The sequence below is a fragment of the Suricata suricatta genome, chromosome 16 (genome assembly GCF_006229205.1).
Source record: "Suricata suricatta isolate VVHF042 chromosome 16, meerkat_22Aug2017_6uvM2_HiC, whole genome shotgun sequence".
In the NCBI taxonomy this organism is placed as follows: domain Eukaryota; kingdom Metazoa; phylum Chordata; class Mammalia; order Carnivora; family Herpestidae; genus Suricata; species Suricata suricatta.
In genome coordinates, this window is record NC_043715.1 from 42,814,759 (window position 1) to 42,837,028 (window position 22,270).

At 48.1% G+C, this 22,270-nt stretch overlaps 1 protein-coding gene across 2 annotated transcripts in view; it reads left to right on the plus strand.

Annotated features, from left to right (window-relative positions):
* WDR62 (WD repeat domain 62) overlaps positions 1-22,270 on the plus strand; it is a 42,431-nt gene that overhangs the window by 5,612 nt on the left and 14,549 nt on the right. For both annotated transcript variants that reach the window (XM_029925876.1, XM_029925877.1), the window contains exons 4-13: positions 2,939-2,996; positions 3,221-3,391; positions 4,131-4,268; positions 4,677-4,859; positions 6,801-6,961; positions 8,247-8,436; positions 16,150-16,287; positions 17,743-17,921; positions 19,170-19,261; positions 21,266-21,391. In XM_029925876.1, the coding sequence (XP_029781736.1) occupies positions 2,939-2,996; positions 3,221-3,391; positions 4,131-4,268; positions 4,677-4,859; positions 6,801-6,961; positions 8,247-8,436; positions 16,150-16,287; positions 17,743-17,921; positions 19,170-19,261; positions 21,266-21,391 (1,436 nt within the window). The remainder of the gene's footprint in view (positions 1-2,938; positions 2,997-3,220; positions 3,392-4,130; positions 4,269-4,676; positions 4,860-6,800; positions 6,962-8,246; positions 8,437-16,149; positions 16,288-17,742; positions 17,922-19,169; positions 19,262-21,265; positions 21,392-22,270) is intronic.

Consider the following 22,270-nt stretch of genomic DNA (forward strand, 5'->3'; position numbering starts at 1 on the left):
TCGGACCGTAGCTATGGAGGAAGTGACGAGGGTGTGTGAGGGCAGTTTGCAGGCCGGGAATGGAGGGAGACCGCCCGGAGGGCTCGGGGAGGCGGGGGCCTGAGAGGGAGCGGCCCCTGTGAGAGGGTCAGGGAGGGAGCGGCGGGGGCAAAGGGCCCGGCAGCGGGTCAGAATCTTGGGTTTCTCTGAGGAGCGGCTGGGGGTTCTTCTCCCTGGAATTGGAGGAGTGGGTGAAGGGGAGATGAGGCTGAAGCAGGAGCCACTTCTGGGTCTTGGCAAATTTTTAACTTTTTATATTGAAGTAATTAGATTTTAACGGACAGTACAGAGAATGCCTGTATACCTTACACTCGTTTTCCTCAGACGTTAGCCTTTTACCCCATTTGCTTTATCATTCTCGGTTTATTCACGTAGTAATTATTTTTTCTGAACCGTTTCAGAGTAAGTTGGGGACACGATACCCCTGTGCTTCTAGTATTTCAGCGTGGCTTTCCTGGGGTGGGGTGGGCATCATCCTTCAAAACCACAGTCCATTCAGCAAAGTCAGGAAATTACAACTGGTACATCACCACCACCCAAGCGCCTTCCAAGCTTTACCATTTATCCGGAGAATGTTCTTTACAGCAAAAGAATTCTGTCCAGAATCACACATTGCATTCGGTTGTTGCTTTGATCTTCTTCAGTCTGAAGCAGTTCCTTCATCTTTTCTGGATTTTCATGACCTTGCCACTTGAGGATGACAGGCTTTTGGAGAATGCTCCACCCTTTGGGTTTGTCTGTGGTTCCTCAGAGATAGACTGACCTGCTGCGTCTTTGGCAGGAGCACCTGGGAAGGCGAGCTGCGCCCTCCTCAGAGCATTCTGTCAGGCGGTGCATGGTCTTGACCTCTCTTACGACCAGTGGTGTTCACTCGGGCCCTTGGTTAAGGTGGTGTCTGCCAGGCTTTTCCACTGTGAAGCTTCTCTCATCCCCTGGTGACTGGTGAGTCTGTCGTGAGGAGCTTCTCTGAGACTGCACGTATCACCCTGCTCCTCACCAGACTTTGATTCACGCGTCTCAGCCTGGCTTTGACATTTTTCAAAGCCTGTACGGGGAATTCTTTTTTTTTTTTTTAATTTAAAAAAATTTTTTTAATTTATTTTTGAGAGACAGAGAGAGACAGCACAAGCAGGGGAGAGTCAGAGAGAGAGGGAGACACAGAATCCGAAGCAGGCTCCAGGCTCTGAGCCAGCTGTCAGCATAGAGCCCGATGTGGGGCTCGAACCCATGAACTGTGAGATCATGACCTGAGCCGAAGCCAGACGCTTAACCGACTGAGCCACCCAGGCGCCCTGAGTACAGGGAATTCTGATGGCCAGGGCTCTCCCTGTCAGGTACCTTGGGTAGCACTTCCCCTGTGTGAGGTCTCCTCATCTCAAAACTGGTTGAGAGTCCCGACTTCACGGAGCATGCTTGAGGAGTTAGTGCAGTGACGCCCATCGAGCATTTTGTGGCGGGCCAGGCGCAGGGGCAGGGCACGGGACAGGCTAGGAGTGGCTGCAGACAACAGAAGCCACACCTAGCATGGCTTCAAACACAAGGGCATGCTCTTCATGTTCAAAAGAAGTCTGCAGGCGAGGACCCAGGGCCTGGTGTCTCTGCAGGCATCAGGAGCCGCAGTCTCCCCGTCTTCCTGCTCCACGATGCCTGTTGTGAACCCTCTCTGTACTTGAGGCTGTCTCACGGTCAAGGTGGAGCTCTGGCTGTCACGTCTGTTATTCGGAAGGGGAACGATTGGGGATCAGGCCAAAGAGGTGCCTTTGAGCAGCTTTTCTGGACATCCCACATGCATTTCAGTTTACATCTCATTGGCCAGACTGCATCGTGCAGCTGTACCTGTGTGGAGAGGTGAGGACATGTACTCCAGCTGGAGACACTGCCATTCTAATTAAGATTTGGCTTCTCAGCGAGGAAGTGGGCAGGTGGCAATCGGGTAGGCAGCTTGCCTTGTCTGCTGCCGCAGGCGCGGTGCCAAGCCAGCAGAGAGTTGAGGTGGTGATAAGTGTTCTGTAAGATCGTAAAAGACTCAGAGCCATTCATTTCCTTACCTGCAAACCAATTAGCTCATGTGAGGGAGACCATTCACTAGTCTATTAAGGAACACCGGTAAAATAGGATTAAAAGAGAGAGAGAAGGGGCACCTGACTGGCTCAGTTGGTTGGGAGACTGATTTCTGCCCAGGTCACGATCCCAGGGTCATGGGGCCCAGTCCTACGTTGGGCTCCAAGCTGAGCATGGAGCCTGCTTGAGATTCTTTCTCTCTGCCCTTCTCCCCAGCTTGTGTTCTCTGTCTGTCTGTCTGTCTCAAAAAGAGAGTGTGGAGAGAGGAAAAAACATAGTGGGGAACCGTGAAACTTGCTGCCAAAAGAACATGCAAACGAGTCTGGTCATTCAGTTCTTGAGCAGGTTAGAGAGAAACATGTTAGTTGTTCATGGTTTTCCAGAACGCTTGGAGTGTTTAGCAATGGAGCGCATGCTGTAGGCTGACTCAGTGTGATGTCTGCCAGCACCACCCCCACAGTTAGGTGCATTTCCTACACCTGAATTTCTCAGGGTTACAGGGTGGGTGGGGTCTTAGGGAGCCCACCCCTGCTGAGCGAGAGGAAAGGAAGGTCCCTGTACAGTGACCACCCTATCGATGTTTGGGACCTTTGCTTTTACCCCTGGTTCCCTGTGCCAGTGACCCCTTTCTGGCAGCGGGAAATGCAGGGAACACCCTGTGTGCTGTGCTGGGCACACGGGCAACATTGGTCTGCGGGAGCTGCTGGGACTCACCTCTCCTGGCCTCTTCCAAGGCTTGGGAACAAGGAGTGCGCAGATTTCTGTGAGCACAGCCAGGCTGGGGTCTGGCTGCCTACCCTCCTTGGAACCAGTGACCAGTGCCTTTCCCTTCCCTCAGGAAGTCGCTGAGTGCTCTGGCCTTCTCCCCTGATGGGAAGTACATAGTGACAGGGGAGGTGAGTTGTGTTTGTGATTGAGTGGGTGGGGAGGGATCCTGGGGCCAGTCCTTCTACCCCCCAGTAGGCCTGGGAAGCCCATAGAATAGCTTCTTATTGGGCCAGACAGTGCCATAGCAGGTGGGGGAGGTGGCTTTGGGCACCTCTTGGGGCAATGCCAATTTCAGCCCTCCAGCCCCTCCTGGTGCAGATCCCAGCAACAGTAATGGCTCCACCTTCCCCAGAACGGGCACAGGCCTGCTGTGCGCATCTGGGACGTGGATGAGAAGAGTCAGGTGGCAGAGATGCTGGGACACAAGTACGGCGTGGCCTGTGTGGCCTTCTCCCCCAATATGAAGCACATCGTGTCCATGGGCTACCAGCACGACATGGTACTCAATGTCTGGGACTGGAAGGTGAGAAGGCTGGTGGGGGTGTGGGCAGGCCACCGGCGGCCAGAGCGCCCTGCGGCTCAGCCACTGAGTGAACTAAATGAGATAGTTTGGTAAGGTGCTCCTTTATCTGGGAAATGTTTGTTGAGCACCTAGTGCATGCTGATCCCAGTTTTAGACACTTACTGTGAGGCATATAACGAGCTCTAACTAGTAAAACTATATAATTATTCTCATATTGATCAGCTGTCATCTCAAACAAGTGACTCTACTTATCTGTGAGTCTGTTTCCTCATCTGTTAAATGTATGTCTTAGCATTTCCCTCACGTGAGAATTCAGTAACTTAATATGCACTGAGAAGCTGGAACAGCTAGGAGAGGACTTGTGGCCGAAGTGGGTACCAAATCCTGGCTCTGTTCACAAACTGCTGTGTGACCTTGAGCATATGACATCATCTCCCTGAGCCTGGCAGAGGTGGGGAGAAGTACTGATCGGATAGGACCATGGAGAGGATTTCATCCCGTGAAGGCGAAGGCTCAGCCATGTGTGAGCCGTAGAGCTTGGACTCCTGGGGAGAGCCCTGAAACTTACTCACACATGGAAACCTTTCCAAGCCTCAGTCTCCTCTGTATTGGGAAAGATAAGAGTGCCACACAATGACCTGGAGCAGGGGAGGGCTCAGTGATACAGGGCTGAGGGCACAGGCACAAATGATCCAATGGCTGGGTGCTGGCGTGAATTTCTCTGCATCGATTCTTCCAGAAAGACGTTTTGGTGGCTTCCAACAAGGTATCGTGCAGGGTCATCGCCCTCTCCTTCTCAGAGGACAGCAGCTATTTTGTCACTGTAGGGAACCGGCACGTGAGGTTCTGGTTCTTGGAAGTCTCCACTGAAGCAAAGGTAGGTTTGTGCCCCTGCCCCCTTCGCCGGGCCTGGGGGGCAGCCATTAGGGGCAGCGCGGACCCCTGCTTCTACCTGAGATTTGGAGGCAGCGGCCTCAGAGGCTGTCTGGTGTCCGGTTCCGCTTCTGCTTCGGGGCCTTGTCCAGGTGCCGTCGGGCCCTGCTGGGAAACCTCCCCGGACACTGACCCTGGGGCCCAGCCGCTTTGCTGGACTGCCACCTTCCAGCCACTCTGCCTAGAAGTGTCTGTCTGTTTTTTTCTTTCTTTCTCTCCCACTTGGAGGAATTTCTTAGACTCCTTCTGTTTAGCGATGAGTCATATCCTCTGGTCATGAGAGTCCCGTTGTGATCTTGCTGGGGTTGAAGCCATGTGGACAGTGTCTCACTATGCCCTGCTGTGCCTGCAGGTGACGGGCACGGTGCCCCTCGTCGGGCGTTCAGGCATCCTGGGTGAGCTGCACAACAACATCTTCTGTGGCGTGGCTTGTGGCCGGGGCCAGATGGCAGGCAGTACCTTCTGTGTGTCCTACTCGGGCCTCCTCTGCCAGTTCAATGAGAAGAGGGTGCTGGAGAAGTGGATCAACCTGAAGGTGCCCCACCCTCCCTGTCTGCATCGGTGGGGAAAACACTCTTCCCAGGGCATGTGTCTCCAGGGACACTTGGTAATGTCCCCGCTGGGTAGTTGATTCCACTAACTCTGGGTTTAACATCTCAGAAGTTCTGCTTGTGGAACTCTTGGTGAGTGACTTTCCCTCAATGAGCCTTAGTCTCCTCATCTGTAAAATGGAAATCCTGCTGCCTGCCTCCCAGAGTTGATAAGGGAGTCCTGTGAGATGATATGTGGAAGGCACTCAGCGCAGTGCCTGGTACCCCGTAAAGGGGTCAAGGTTACAATTGCTCTCCTGTCACTCCTTGACCCAGTTCCCATTTTTCTTCTTCACTCAGCACTCTTAGCTGGTGGGAAAACTGCATTTTTTTTTTAAATTTAAGGTATGATTGATTTCATTTTTCAGACAAAAAAGACTATTAAAAATACATAACATTTTTTAAAATTTTATTTATTTTGAGAGAGTGAGCGTGTGAGCAGGGGAGGGACAGAGAGAGAGGGAGAGAGAACCCCAGGCAGGCTCCAAGCTCTCAACACAGAGCCCACTGCAGAGCTCGATCTTGCCAACCGTGAGATCATGACCTGAGCCAAAAGCAGGAGTGGGGTGCTTACCTGACTGAGCCAGCCAGGGGCTCTTATAACATTTTAAACCAAAGGATGGGGGCTTCTGGGTGGCTCGGTTGGTTAAGCATCTGACTCCTGATCTCGACTCAGGTCATAATCTCACGGTTGGTGGCCCTAGTTGGGCTCTACACTGAAGGTGTGGGGTCTGCTTAGGATTCTCTCTCTGCCACTTCCCTGCTCTCATCCTCTCTCATTCTCTCTCAAAATAAATAAATAAAAACTTTAAAATAAAGGATGATATATCTATAAATTGCAGAACCACTTTTCTTCACGCTCTGAGGGTTTGACTCCAAATTGTCTTCCTGTTCTGAGAGTGGATGCCCAGCAGCTCTCAGCAGGAGCATAATGGTTTTCCCCGCTTTCCCTACTCCTGCTCTTTTTTTTGAGAGGAAAGATTATGCGAGCTGGGGAGAGGCAGAGAGAGAATCCCAAGCAGCACAGAGCCCAATGTGGGGCTCCATCTCCCCTGTGAGATCAAGACCTGAGCTGAGATCAAGAGTTGGATGCTTAACTGACTGAGCCCCTCAGGCGCCCCGTCCTGCTCCTGCTCTGTGGCTCCCTCCAGAACTCACCTTTAGGGTTAATGGCATGGCGTCAGGCCTGTGGAAGAATTCAGAGTTTCATCTGTTTTTCCTAGTTGGTTAAACATCATTTTTTTTCCCTCATTTGAATCCTCATTCTAGAACTTTGGCAGCTTAAGCAAGTCCAAAGCTTTTGACAGGTGGTTGATTAGACCCTAAGCAGTTGTCTGCTATGATGGCTTATAAATTAAGTCCCTCTAGACTTGGAAAAGCTCCTGTAATCTGTGTCCAGAGGTCTGGCACTTCCTGCCCCGTCCTGCCCCGTCCATCTGTGTATTCTGGCAGGACAGATAGTCTGATTGTCTTTTCTGTACATGGTAACATTTTTCTGTGTTGCTTTGAAGTATAATCTCTATGAAGTTGTTTCTAAACAATAGGGAATGAAATGTAAGCCTCAAATTCAACCCTGTTACTGCAAATTACCTGTCTGAAGTCATAATCTGCTGAACAGATTATTTTCCACACACAGCTAAGTTCCTCTGTAGACAGTGCTGACAATTCTGTCATAATTTGTGCCTCCGTCTGCCTGCTGGCATGTTCCCTTCAATGGTGACTGCTACGTCCTGATTTCAAAAGTCTTAAAATTTGCAAAAACAGGCTTCTTAGACCCAAAGAACTATAAGGCTTCTCTGGAGGCTGAAGGCTGTTCTGATAGTCCCTGTGTCCCCGAACTGGGCCACATGGAGCACCAATTCACTTGTGTCCCCGTTGGCCCACAGGTCTCCCTGTCTTCCTGCCTCTGTGTCAGCCAGGAGCTCATCTTCTGCGGCTGCACAGATGGGATAATCCGCGTCTTCCAGGCCCGCAGCCTGCAGTACCTTGCGAACCTGCCCAGACCGCACCACCTTGGGGTGGACGTGGCGCAGGCCCTGGAGCCCAGGTACGGCCTGGCAGAGGGAGGGCGAGGAGCCCGCTCAGTCCGTCCACGGATGTGCACGCATGCTTCCGGCCCCATCTACTTGTCTGGCCAGCCCTGGGCTGGAGGGAGACAGCTATGACAAGGCAGCAAAATCTCTGCCACCATGAAGTCTGTGGTCTAGTGAGGGAGCTTGATAAGCAAGTACACAAAGAAGACCATTTCAGATAGTCGTAAATGCTGTGGTGAAATAAAGCAGGGATTCAGGAAGGAAAGTGCCCCCGGGGTGAGACTGTGTTGATTGGCAGCCAGGGAAAACCTGTTTGGTGAGAAGGAGCCAGCTGGGTGGAGAGCTGGGTCCCAAGAACAAGTGTAAAGACCTACAGGGAAAAACATCCTGGGCTTGGCATGCTGCAGGACCAGCTAGGGGCTGTGATCGGAGCCCAGCATGCCAGGGGAGGGTGTTAGGAGACAGGTCTGAACATTTATGGAGGCTGGCAGGGTGAGCTTCCTTCCAGTAAGGAAATCTTTCCTGAAGTCCCTGGGCAGCCTGACCTCAGGCATTGGCATTGGTTATAGGTCAGGCCGTACTGAGAGTGGGTGCAAGGGCTGAGCTGCGCTGTCTTCCCCTTTGTTGTAAGGCTGCTGGGCGGGGGCTACCTAACTGGAGGGCGCTGGGTGCCTTCGTAGATTGCTAGACACAACCTCTTGCATACCTTTCCTGAGTGACACACAGAGTTGTGTTGCAGTGGCCAGCTGCTCGGCTCTGTCACCTTCTGTGCGTGCGTTAGTTTTCTCATCTGTAAAATGTAAGGCCTACTTCTCACGGAGACTGGGGATTCAGTGTTGCTAAAGCTCTCAGATCGGCACATTGTAAGTGCTCAGTAAACTGTAGCCTTTGTAGGGAGGCCCCGGGCCAAGGGACAGCCCTCCAGCCCCCTTACCTAGGGATTTTTGATCATATATTGGTGGGGCCGAAGAGAGAGAACTAAGGCCCAGCATCCTGCCATGCTCCAAGAGAGGATGGAGCGTGGGTTGGATGAAAATGCGGGGAGAGAGATGTTAACAGGAATCAAAAATTCAGATGTTCTCAGGGACTAGGCAGAAGCTTCCAGCTTACAACCTCTGTACTAGAAGCAGAAGCAAAGGAAGAGGGAGGGAAGAAGAAGTGGAGTTGGAGTGGGAGATGGACCACCCCAAATATAAAGAATGGCATTCCCAAGCAAGAGGTGGCTCAAGGGTCATCAGGGGCGGCTGTCCTCCTCACGGTGACATTGATGGTGACTGATGGCCCACGTGGCCTTGTTAGCTTCCTCTCCTGCAGGAAGGCAGAAGCAGTCTACCCAGATACGGTGGCACTGACCTTCGACCCCCTCCATCAGTGGCTGTCCTGCGTGTATAAGGACCACAGCATCTACATCTGGGATGTCAGAGACATCAACAAAGTAGGCAAGATGTGGTCGGAGCTCTTCCACAGCTCCTACGTCTGGAATGTGGAGGTAAGTCCCTGTTTCCTCCCTATGCCCCTGCTCCGCTCCCACCTGGGGCTCATCTGGGATAAACTTCTGCAGTTTAGGGAACCCAGTCAGCTGTTCCTTCTCAAGATACTTCACAAGACCCCAACTTTGTGCCAGAGGCTGCTGGAGACATAGCTGGGAAGGAAACTGATGGAAGTCCTGCATCCGGGTGGGAGAGTAAACCCACACACATCATCAGTAACAACCAAGCCGCACTACCTCTCCGAAGAAAAAACAGCGGAGGGCCCAAGGGCTCGAGGGTGCTCTTCTGGAGAGGGGACTGGTCAGGGAAGTCCTCTCTGAGGACGTGACATTCGAGCAGAGACCTGCAGGAAGCAGGTGCAGAGGCGCACGGCCACTGGGGAGAACAGTGTCGAGAGCATGTGTACCTCAGAGCTGGATGTGGAGGCCGTTGTGTGGTCTGGTGCTTTTCTGAGTGTTGAGGAAGTTTCCGGAGAGTGAGTCTTTGGGATGTTTGCATTCTCTAAAGCTGTTCTAAGTACTCCTTGCACGTAAGACAGCCGGTGGGGAAGTAGTTGTATTCTACCTTTTTTTTTTTTTTTGGTCCCCCTAATTTCTCACTGATAGGAGCGCTTGTCCTAGAGAAATTATGTTCCCAGTGGCCCAGTTCAGAATTGGGAGAAACCCTTTTGCATAAGTGTTGTTTAGCCCTTTGACTTGCTCGAGTTCATCTGCCTTCATGATCTGACATTTCTGCCGATAGCACTTTTCTCATTTAACAAGAATATTGTTTAAATAACTTTAAAACTTTATGTAAAAATGTATTCTCCTTGAAAACAGGTGAAATATTACAAAGTTAAAGTCTGTTTTGACACTGCCCCACCCCCAATCTGGCTCCCTCTCACCCTCAGCTTTGTTATTAGTGTAGAATATGCTCTTTCAGTTCATTTTCTTTGCATCTGCCTGTTGTTTATATATATCTGTCTCCTCAACAAAAATATCTGTGGGTACATCTTTTTATCAGTTCTGGAAAGAACAGCCAGTATGGATTTAAGAGTTGCCTCTCGCTGTTCTGTCTCTTCATCTGTAACTCTAATGTCCTAACTCTCTCTATCCTTCATACTTTTTATAAACAGAACAGATATAGAAAACCACACAAAAGAAGTGTACAGTTTATTGATTATTGTTAGAGGCTGTTGATGCTCAACGCGTAGATCCATTTATTCCTTGGGGGTTGCAATATGGTGATATTCTAATTCTATCATTTCTTTTTATTAGTAGGACTCCTTATATGAAGAAACAGTTCCCCTCATCTACCATTTGGTCACCCAGTGGTACACTTCATATAGGGAAGGCAGGATAAATGCTTGATTCTTTCCCTTTATTTACCAGTTTTCAAGATAATGAATTGGTTCCTTGTCCTCTAAAGGTAACTAGTTGTTTTTATTTAATATGATTCTAAACTCATATGTGTAAATATATTGGACATATATTTTAATCCATTGCAATTATTAACATTATTGAAGCTCAGATTGTCCCATCTTTGACCAGTGGGAGCCTCTGCAAGTTGGCCCCTGAGTCCTTTGGACATGACCCTAGTAGTTTTCCTTTGGTAGCTTCCTTGCTATTGGAGATGACAAGATGTTCGGCTTCATCTTGTTCATGTCCTGTCCCACACCTGGAATCAACCATTTCTTGAAGAAGCCCTGAGTTTTTGTTTTGTTTTCGGTGTGAATGGTGTTTCAGATTCACAATCTGGGTGCTGGGGATGCTCATAAGTATTGGATTGATCCTTCCAGAATCCTAAAGACATTGGGGATGATGGAATTGGAATATCCCCGGTTAATCATTTACTTATTCCCACGGCATATGTACAAGAGTCTGAGAATGACAGTTACTCAATTTTGAAAAGAGTTTAAAATAACTTTTTTGCCTATGTTCTCTCCATTCTCCCCTAATTAAAAAAATTTTTTTTAATGTTTTATTTATCTTTTTGAGAGAGAGAGAGACAGCATGAGCAGGGGAGGGTCAGAGAGAGGGAGACACACAATCTGAAGACAAGCTCCAGGCTCTGAGCTAGCTGTCAGCACAGAGCCTGACACAGGGCTCAAACCCATGAACTGTGAGATTATGACCTAAGCCGAAGCCTGATGCTCAACCGACTGAGCCACCCAGGTGCCCCTCTCCCCTAATTTTTAAAATAATTATACTATTTTTGTGTGATATGATCATTACATACCATTATATATCATATTCTCTTCCTTACGACCCCATTTACTTGCGGGGGGTATACGTGTGTACATATATATTGTGGTAAAACACACAGAGCATAAATTCACCATTTAAATCTTAAAATATACAATTCAGTGGCATTTAGTATGTTCACAGTGTTGTACAACCATCCCTACTATCTAGTGCTAGAACATATTAGTCACCCCAAAAGGAAACTCTGTACCTAAGCAGTCAGTCCCTTTTTCCTCTCTCTCAGCTCTGCTTTCTGTCGCTATGGATTTGCCTGTTTTGAATGTTTCATGCAAATGGAGAAATAGAACATGTAGACTTTGTGTATGGATTCTTTCATTTAGTTTAATGTTTTCAAGGTTTATCCGTGTTGTTACATGTTTCAGTACTTCATTCCTTTCTTAAGGTTGAATAATATTCCATCATAAGGCTATGCCATGTTTTGTTCATCTGCTCATCAGTTGATGGACATGTGTGTTGTTTCCACCCTTTGGCTGTTATGAATAGTGCTGCTGTGAACATTCATGTATAGGCTTTGTTTGAATATGTGTTTTCAGTTCTTTTGGGTGGGAGGCCTGGGGAGCAGAATTGCTGGGTCATCTGGTAATAGTGTGTTTAACTTTTTGAAGAACCCGCAAACCTTTCCCCAGCGGCTGCACCATTTTACATTCCCACTAGCCATTCTCCACATCCTTACCAACGCTAGTTTTGTTGCTTTTTTTTTTTTTTAAGTATAGCCATCTTAGTGTTTGTGAAATGGTAGTATATTTTGGTTTTGACTTGCATTTCTCTAACGGTTAATGATGTTGAACATGTTTTTATGTGCTAGCTGGTAATTTGTACATCTTTGGAGAAATATATATTCAAATTTTTTGTCCAGTTTTTACTTGGGATTTTTGCCTTTATGCTTTTGAATTGTGAGAGTTTTTTTTAAAATTTTCTTTTAACATTTATTTATTTTTGAGAGACAGAGACAGATCATGAGCAGGAGAGGGGCAGAGAGAGAGGGACATACAGAATTAGAAGCAGGCTCCAGGGTCAGAGCTGTCAGCACAGAGCTGGATGCAGGGCTCAAACTCAGGAACCCTGAGATCATGACCTGAGCTGAAGTGGGATGTTCAACCGACTGAGCCACCCAGGCGCCCCAATTGTGAGAGTTTTTAAATATATTTTGGATACTGGATACTTTATAGATCCTTTATTAGATATACGATTCACAAATATTTTCTCCCATTTTTATGTTATCTTGTTCACTTTCTTATATCCTTGATGTACAACGGTTTTTAATTTTGATAAAGTTCAATTTATTTTTTTTACTGCTTGTATTTTTGGTCATAACTAAGAAACCATTGCCAAATCCACAATCATGAAGATTTACTTTTCTTTTAAGAGTTTTATTATTTTAGCTCTTCCATTTAGGTCTTTAATCTTTTTTGAGTTAATTTTTGTTAACTCTTAGACTGGAAGCAAGAGTCCAGCTTCACTGTTCTGCACATGGGTGTATCATTCCAGCACTGTTTATTGAACAGACTATTCTTTCCCCTTGGATGATCTTGGCACACTTGTTGAAAATCAATTGACCATAGATACATGGGTTTAATTTTGTGGCCTCAATTATGTTCCATTGGTATATGTCTGTCTCTACGCCAGTAGCACAGAATTTTTATTACTGTAGCTTTGTAGTAAGTTTTGAAATTAGAAAGTGTGTTTCCTCTAACTTTGTTCTTTATCAATATTGGCTTGACTATTTGGGTTCCCTTATAATCCCATATGAATTTTAAGATCACCTTTTCCGTTTCTGAAGAAAAAAAAAAAACTATCTTTATTGTGATTTTTGTCTTCTTGCCAGCTTTTGGGTTAGTTTGCTCTTCTTTTTCTAGATCCTTAAGGTGAGACGTTATTGATTTGAGAGTTTCTTGATGGAGGCATTTACAGCTATAAATTTCCCTCTGAGCATTGCTTTTGCTGCATTCCATAGGTTTTGCTGTACTGTGTTTTCATTTTCACTTGTCTCAAAGTATTTTTAATTGCCCTTTGATCCATTGGTTGTGTAACAGTGCATGAGTTAATATTTACATATTTGTGAATTCTCCAAATTTCCTTCTGTTTTTCATAATTTGATTCTGGGGTTAGAGAGATTGTATGATTACAGTCTTTTAAAATGTATTGACTTCTTTTGTTACCTTATAGGTGGTCTATTCTACCGAATGTTCCATGTTTACTTGAGAAGAATATGGGTATGCTGTTACTGGGTGGAGTAGTCCTTATATGTCTGTTAGTCTGTTTGTTTTATAGTGTTTTTCTGGTCCTCTATTTCCTTACTGATAGTCTCTTTAGAACTATGTTTTATTGAAAATGAAACATTGAAGTCTTCAACTATTATTATAAAACTTTCCAATTCTATCAGTTTTTGCTTTATGTATTTTGGTTCTCTGCTGTTACGTGTGTATGTTCGTATTTGTTTTATCTTCCCGATGGTTGACTCCTTTAGCAATATATAATGCCCTTCTTTGTCGCTTGTAACAGTGGGTTTTTTTTATTTTTTTTAATGTTTGTCTTTGAGAGAGAGAGACAGTGTGAGTGGAGGAGGGGCAGAGAGAGAGGGAGACACAGAATCTGAAGCAGGTTCCAGGCTCTAGGCTATCAGCCCAGAGGCCAATGCAGGACTCGAACCCATTAGCAGTGAGATCATGACCTGATCCACAGTTGGACGCTCAACTGACTGAGCCACCCATGCACCGCAACTCATAACAGTTTTTTATTTAAAGTCTATTTTCTCTAATACTACTATATACATGCAGATTTTTCTTCTGCTCACTATTTGTATTGAATATCTTTTTAGATAGCCTTTACTTTCACCCTGTGGGTGTCTGGATATAAAGTAGTCTCTTATGGATGACAGATAGTTGGATCTTTTTTAAAAAATTTTTTAAACATTTTTATTTATTATTGAGAGACAGAGAGAGACATGAGCATGGGAGGGGCAGAGACGGGGGGAGGCACAGACTCTGAAGGAGGCTCCAGGTTCTGAGCTGTCAGCACCGAGCCTGATGCAGGCCTCAAGCTCACAAACTGCGAAATCCTGACCTGAGCCAAAGTTGGACACTTAACCAACTGAGCCACCCAGGTGCCCCGGATCTTTTTTTTTTTTAAATGAATTCTGCCAATAATTTCCTTTTTATTAGAGAGTTTAATCCATTTACACTTAAAGTAATTACTCATAGGATTTGTTTTTACTTTCTTTTCTTACCTATCATAATTTTTTGTTGAAAACTACATATTTGGCTTTTATAATGTGATGACTGGAAATCAAATTCTCTTCCTCTGCGCCAAGGTTTGTTGCTGTGGGTTGTAGTTGTTTAGTGGTTTTTCTGAACTGTTTTTGTAAAGATTGTATTCTTTTTCATGTATAGTCACTGAAGTCTTTATTCCATTATCTGAGTTTTCAGCTAGTCATTTGACAGCAGTTTCCTTAAATGTCAAAATTCAGCAGCTTCTTTCTGTTTTAAGCTTCCCCTGGTTATTGTAAGTTAGATTGCAGAGTTCTGAAAACGTTGATTCTGACATTTTTTTCCAGCTTAAGTTTGTTTTGGTGTGGAGGGATGGCTTTGTGGAGTTCCCCACTGTGGCATTTTCAACAATGTTCTTGACCCTCATTCATTCTTTGTTCTATGAGTAACTATGTATTTAGTCTGTGTTGAGGTCTCTAGTTGTTTTTGTTGTCTGGAGCTCATTCATTTTGTTTTGTTTTGTATTGTTTTTGAAAGGGGAAGGGGCAGCGAAGGGGGGGTGGACAGAGGATCTGAAGCAGACTCTGCACTGACAGCAGAGAGCCCAATGTGGGGCTTGAACTCACAAACTGTGAGACGATGACCTGAGCAGGTGTTGGACACTTAACCGACTGAGCCACCCAGATGCCCCTGGAGCTCATTCTTTAAAAGATTTGTCAGGAACAGTTCATGGTGACAATATTTACTAAGTTTTTGCATGTTGGTAAGATTATATTTGTCTTTTATACTTGAAAGCCACTCCTGCTAGATAGAAAATGTTTAGCTCACGTTTTCTTTCCTTGTCTGTCTTATATACAGTCTTTCATTTTCTTATGGTTATTGAAATGTCGGATTGTTTTACCTTTGAAGTCACTTTTTCTGCTTGCCTAGAAGCCCAAAGGATTTCTGTCTTTTACTTTTAGGCCTAGTAATGTTACTCTAGAGCACATCTTGGTGTTGGTTTTTATAGGTAGAGATATTCTGCAGTATACATTTTAGTATTTGTTTCTGTTCCCTTGATTTGGTTTTCTTCAGGGATTTTTAGTATCTGTATGTTGGATTCTCATCGCCTAGCTACAATATTGTCACTTTTTCTCAAGTCCTTTTAGTTCTTTCATTATTTCTGTTTGACTTTTAATAATTTTCCCTTTTTGGGGGGCCACCTGGGTGGCTCAGTTGCTTAAGCGTCTGACTCTTGGTTTCAGTCAGGTCATGATCTTATGGTTTGTAGGTTTGAGTCCTGCATTGGGCCTCGCGCTGACAGTGTGGAGCCTGCTTTGGATTCTCTCTACCCCTATCCCCCTCTCTCTCTCTCTTGCTGTCTCTCTATTAAAATAATAAAGAATACATTTAAATAAACTTTAAAAATTTTTAAAAATAATTTCCCCCTCTTTACCTATTTCTTCATGCCTTACCTTTTGTATTTACTCACTTTTGGATTCCTTCTAATTTGGTTTTTATTTCTGAAATGATCTCTTCGTTTATTTCTAACTCTGAATTCTGTCATCTTATTTCTGAATTTCCTAATTGGAAAATTGTTTTGTGGAACTATGTTTCTGGTGTGCTTAATTTTGCTGTTAAATGTGTCGGTGGGGTTTTGGTTTTGATATATGAGTGCTCATTTAGATGTGGAGATTTTAGATTAAAAATCTGTGCTACAGCTATTATCATTTCCTCAGATAATTTCCTCTCCAGATTTGAAAGCTCTTTATATGTTATCTCATTGAGCTGCATTTTGTTTCTGGAAATAGTTCTATTTTGTTGTTTTTTCAGCCCTGCATGGTTATTCTTTATAGTTTATGGTTGGCTATGGATACTTCTACTCTTTTCAAAGCTCTTCTATTTCTTTAAACATGTTAACCATAGTTGTTTTATATTCTGTCTGAAAATTCCAGCATTTGAAGCTGGATGGTTGTTTCCGCTACTTCTTGCTCATGGTACCTTGTTTCCTTTTGTGCTCAGTGATTTTTGATGAAGCTGCCCATTTCCCTTGGAAATTTATGTGTGGGGATGTTCTGTGACCTGGGCTGAAGATGGGGCATGGACAATAGATGGTAGCATTCAGTGTCCTTTTTTTCTTGTTCATTTTTAACATAGAAGGCATTACACTAAGCCTGTTTATCTGCAACATACTTTTTGTCCTCCAAATGGCCTAGTGTCGCATCCTGCCGTCACTGAAATGGTTGTAATGATCGCCCTTTGCCTTCTTCTCCGGGGACTGCAGGTGTATCCCGAGTTTGAAGACCAGAGAGCTTGTCTGCCATCAGGATCTTTTCTTACTTGTTCCTCAGACAACACCATCCGCTTTTGGAACATGGATAGCAGCCCTGACTCTCACTGGCCGAAAAATATCTTCAGTAACGTGAGTGGCTTTTAATTATGAACCATATTGTAGGAGGAGCAGAGACATACTTTAAGCGAGGCTATAGGGACAGGAGGGGGTCTTATGGACCTTGGTGTTAAGTTTCACTGAGGGCAAGAAGCAGGAAGCGAGGCAGGTCATACTCCGTCGCCCTCTCTCTTGTTTCTCACTCCGTCTTTTCTCTTTCTGAGGTAGCATGGGCTCCTCTTTGCTTCTCTCTGCCAGCCAGCTCCTGCTCTCCGGGTGTCAACACGCTGCTCCAGGGACCTGACATACTGAGTAGAAATGAAATTGTTCCTAAGTCTTGAGTCAGAACTCTCTGGAAGAACGCCTGATGGGCCAAACCAGGGAGGGGACTCCCCTGTCCGGTAGCTGCCGTGCGGTGAAGCCTGGGGCAAGGGTGCTGGCAGGGCCCCAAAGGGAGCCGCGATGGGAGGGCAGGGAGAAAGCACTTTGCTGAAGAAACGGTCGCTATTGCTAGGTCAGTGAGGGCGCTTCTCTTAGGAGCTGAGATCTGATTCGTTTACTCTGCAGATGCTTAGTGAGATCTGTGCTAGGTGCTATGCAGCATGCTGGGGACACATCAGTGACTAAGACCCTCCTGCCCTGGGGCGCCCTCAGTCTAGGAGGGAGAGCCACCAATACCTGCACAAAGTATAGTATAATCATAAGCGTGATAAGCACTGTGAAAATAAATTATGAAGTGTTAGTAGGCCATGTAACAGTATCATCTGATTTTATCTGTAGTGTCAGAGGCAGTTTCCTGAAGAAGGAGACAACTGAGCTGAGATGTGGAGGATTGGGATGAGTGAAAAGGGGGAGGGAGAGTGTCCTGCACCAAGGGAATAGCCTGTGCAAAGGCCCTGAGGTGGGAGAGAGTTTGGGGAGTTGGAAACCTGAGCAGTCACTGTGGCTGGAACAAGAAAGGCCTTAACGCAGGGTGTGTATCGTGGGTGCCCCGCACCCCTCCCCGCCCAATGCTGCCGCCTTCTCTTCCGCACCTGTGATACATGTGTTATATTTGTCTGCATACAATAGCAAAACCCAAAACCGAGAGGTCAGTTTTGGTTTTCTGACTCATAAAAACAGTCTGGAGGTCACCAGTCCAGGCTGTTTTGGCAGCTGCAGGAAGCCCTTAGAGACCCAAGAGCCCTAGCTCTCCACGCGGCCATTTCGGAGTCGCCCTTGTCCTTGTCGTCCAGTGTGGCTGCGGGAGCTCCTGGCAGCAGGACAGAGGAGAGGGGTTCCCACGTGCTTTCCATCTCCCTGCCCAGAATGTTCTCACAGAGCCTCAGGCAGCTGCCAGCGAGGCCAGGAAGCGGTCACTCTGAGGAGCGAAGGTGGGGCTGGGAGTTCCGGAGCTACTGGGGAGTGGGAGGCTGGCTGTGGGGAGCCAGGACCACAGGGCCGCTTCGGAGCTCCCAGAGCACTGACCTCAGTCCTCCCCTCCCGCAGACTCTGCTGAAAGTAATATACGTAGAGAATGACATCCAGCACCTGCAAGACACGTCACACTTCCCAGGCCGGGGGAGTGAGAACGGGACACCTATGGACGCGAAAGCTGGGGTGCGAGTCATGCAGGTCAGTCCTGATGGCCAGCACTTGGCTTCAGGCGACCGAAGTGGAAATCTGAGGCAAGTGAGCCCTGCCGGGTGACTGGCTGCCCTTCCCAGCTCGGGCTTGGACACCCGGTGGCCTTGGCACCGCCGCCTGCCCGCTGGGACTGAGGGACTGTGACTAGCGACCTAAGCAGCCATCCCTGACGATGTAAGCGAAGTGTCTTCCGGAGGGCTGACCGAGGCAGCTCCGGGGGCCCCCGCAGCTGGGGCTTGCGTGCATGTGACCCTAGGGTAGGGGGACAGTGCTGGACAGAGAGGATGCCCCCTGGAGCTGGGGGGAGTCCTGGTGGCACTGGGGAGGGGGGACAGAAGGGTGGGACACTTGAGGGCTCAGGCTGTTTACTCGCGCTGTAGAAGTTTTTTAAGATGTTACCGGCCCAATAGGCTCTGAGAGAATGTGGGTCCCGTCACAAGGTTTACGTTGATGAATGACAGCTGTGACCTCCTGGGTGCTGAGACTGTGGAGGAGTGGAGGGGATGGGGGGCAGCCACCACGCAGCACCAGGGGGCCAGGCCTCATTGTCACATGTTCCCATCGTCCAAGAAAAAGCAAAGGGCAGGGTTTTCTCTGCGAAATTCTATGATTTTTAAATGCTGGCAACTGTCTTGACACCCATCACTGTGTGAGACAGACGGAATGTGCCCATGGGCCGTTCGCACTGACCGCGCTCTGCTGTGAATGGTGAAAACAGCAGTGAGCTGACGTGGGTGTAGCACCTTCCGTGGCTGGCCTCCGGCCTGACACTTCGTGCTTTCACTCACCCTCTGGTGCAAGTGCTGCTCTTAGCTGCTGGTTTCTAGACGGGTTCCCCGAGGCAGGAGAGGCCAGTGGCTCAGCGAAGCTGACACAGGCAGAGTGGACGACCTGGAGTGACTGTCTCTTCTCCTAGGGGGCCTGTTGTTTGATTTCATTTGGAGAGAACGAAGAGAGTTCAGACCTGACAGTCTATCAATGTCCCATACCCATAGGTCCTGTCCTTGAGTATGACCCCTGGCCCCGCCCCGCCCCCAGGAATCGTCTCTGATGCAGCCCTGCCCTAACCCCTCTTCCCCCAGAGGACTGGCCTAGTCCCGGCCCATGGAGCCATTAGGGTCTGGGTGCTGCGTAGGTGACCCAGGCTTGGCACTGCTGCAGGTTTCTAGACGAGAAAAACGCTGGGCATCTCTAGCCTAGGTGGCCAGGCAGGGGGTTCCCCGCACTGCCGAACACCTAGAGGGGTGGGGGCTCCGGGCGGGGTACAGCGGGCAGTATGTGTCTCCCAGGATCCACGAGCTACACTTCATGGACGAGCTGGTCAAGGTGGAGGCCCATGATGCTGAGGTGCTGTGCCTGGAGTACTCCAAGCCTGAGACAGGTAAACATGTGGAGGCGGGCAGGGGGGAGGCCGGGAAGCAGCACCCCCCGGCGAGCCACAGAAAAGAACAGTTGACGTCTGGCGGGGCTGTGAGTGACAGCTGCAAGTCCTGTGTGTAGTAAGTGCCCCTGTCACTGGGCCCTGAGACCAGGGCAGCTGGGACTCTAGAATGCAAGACCCTGGCAGGCAAGACTGGGCTTGACTTGCTTACCTCGGTCCCCAGTGCCCCGAACAGCCTTCAGGTCAAAGAGGTGAGTGTTGAATGAGAGAAGGTATGAATGAAGTCATCCTCTGCCGGAAAGGAGACCGCAACAGTTACGTATCACAGAGCAGCCGTATGATTTGGAAAAAGTTCAACGCCTACAGAAAAATTGCAGGAGTGTTAGAATGAATACCCATGTTCTCTTCACCCAGATTCCTCGGGTCTTTTCTTTAATTCTGTCTGACCCTATGACTGTATGCATGGCTTTACCTGTTTCCCCATCTCCACTTCTGTCTCCGTGTTTGTGCATGCGTGTGTGCCTACGCACACGGTCATAAAATTGTAGCACATGCGTTTCTTTTCTTTGGCTGACCTGTTTGAGAGTAAGTTGAAGACATGACCTTTCCCTCTTCGAGGTGTCTGTGAGCATTTCTTAGGAATGAGGACATCCATTTACATGACCACATGCACTTACCAAATATGGAGGTTTTGGGGGCAGCTGGGTAGCTCAGTCCGTTAGGCTTCTGACCCTTGATTTCAACTCAGGTCATGATGTCATGGTACGTGAGTCCAAGCCCCACATCAGGCCCTGTGCTGACAGCACAGAGCCTGCTTGGGATTGTCTCTCTCTCTGCCCCTCCCCTGTTCGTGCTCTCTCACTCTCTCAAACAAATAAACTTTAAAAGAAAATGAGGAGATTTCCCTTTGCACGGTCTGCCGTCCCCTCCCTGTGCTCAGTCCCAGGGTGCCAGCTGTCCCAACGCTGTCCTATGTAGTGCCTTTGTTCCTCCAGGCCAGGTCGTAGCTCTTCTGTCATCCTCCTTTCTGGAACGTTTCCACAGCCTTACTTTGTTTTTGTGGTTTGACTTTCTTTAGGTCATTTTATAGAATTTTGTTCAATTTGGATTTGTCTACTTTCCTCAGGATTTGATTCTGCTGATACATTTTTGGCAGGAAGAGAACTTAGCTGGAGTTATGTCCTGATCTGTTAGCAATCTTTCCCATACTCTCTTCTCCTTATTTGTTTCCCCGCACCCTCTATTTGTTTTCTTTTCTTTCTTTCTTCCTTTTTTTTTAGTTTATTTATTTTGAGAGAGAAAGAAAGCAAGCAAGCAAGCAGGGGAGGGGCAGAGAGAGAACCCCAAACGGGCTCTACACTACAAGTGCAGACTCAAAGTCAGGAACCATGAGCTCATGACCTGAGCTCAAGTCGGACCCTCTACTGACTGAGCCACCCAGGCGCCCCCACCAGCTTTTCTTCAAATCTCCCTTCCTTCGGTACATCTTTCATGAACTCCTCTCTGCCTCAAGTCGCATGTTAGTCCTGAGACAAGCGAGGCAGCCACAATCGCCACTGAGGGGGCCAGCACGGAAGGCCCGTTGACAGAAGGAAGTGTAGCAGCGGGTCGTCAGTGGGGCCTGGATGCGCCCCGGGTAGCTGGACTTCGGAGAGTGAGGAAGCAGTGTTGCGGGGGGGCTGAGAAGTTGGCGGGGCTTCACACGGCAGCCAGAGCTGACCTTGGCAGGCAGGAGGGCTGGGCTCTGCTGGGATGTCTGCTCTGGGCACAGGTGGCAGAGCGTCTATGAGTAAATCAAGGTTCATCCCACTGGAGCAGGCACAGGATGTGAGATGCCAGGGTTTGGGGGCTCTCCGGAGGGCTGGGGGAATGGCCCCGTGCTGGCTTTGGGGCCAGTTGGCTGCAGTTACAGAACCAAAAGACCCCTTCCTCAAGGCCTGGAAAGCTCAGTCATGTTCTCTGGGAGGCCACCTGAGAACCCAGTGCCACCCTGTCCCCTCACAGGGCTGACCTTGCTGGCCTCAGCCAGTCGGGACCGACTGATCCACGTGCTGAACGTGGAGAAGAACTACAACCTAGAGCAGACCCTGGACGACCACTCCTCCTCCATCACGGCCATCAAGTTTGCTGGTGAGTCCTTTCCTTCCTGCTCCGCCCGCCTGGGTTGATGTGCCCCTTCGGCCTCACGTAACAAAAAGGGGAAGAGCAAGCTCTGGATTCGGGCCCAGCTGGATCCAAAGGTTGATTTATTCTTTTTTTTTTTTTTTAATCATCACCACCCCCTCTGTCAGCTACAGCTTTCTGTGGTGAGCAGCATCTTGGGTGTCACTGTGCCACTCGAAGGAGATTTCCCTCTTTCTATCAGTTTTGGCAGAAATTGGGAGCCAAATACCCTTGCACCAGCTTGAGGCACCTGCCCTTTTCAGAACCGTTATCAGAGCCAGGGCTCTGGGGTGTTTTCTTGGGCCAGGTCTGGCTCATGTGCCCCCAGCCCACACCTGCCTCCACCCCTGATCCAGAAGGACTGGCATTAGGTGAATGCTATTCCCCAAAAGGAAATCAGGGTGCCAATCCTGTAAGACGGCAATGGAATGGGCACTGGGACCTTGGCAGAAAAATAGGTGAGTGGAGAGGTTGCCGAGAGCTAATTCTGTGCTGGGGAGGATCCTTGCACTGCAGTTAGTCCCTCCCTTGCCCCATTTACAGCTCGGGTCACGCAGCAGTACGTGCAGGCTCAGGATCTTGCCCCGGGCCGCCCTCCGAAGTCCGTACTCAGCCAGGAAGTCAGAGGGATTCCCTTTAGACCCCAAAGCTTCAGTGTGGAGATTTGGCCCTAAGGGATTCCAAGGGGAGGGGAGGCAGGTCCTGTGGGATTTAACTGCTCAGAACCCAAAGCATTTTCAAAACTAAACTCCAGCAGAGTATATATTCTCTCATGGAGGGAATACATCTCTGTACTCATTCTGAGTTCTTGACTATGAGGAGTGTTTTACATATAATTTTGTGACT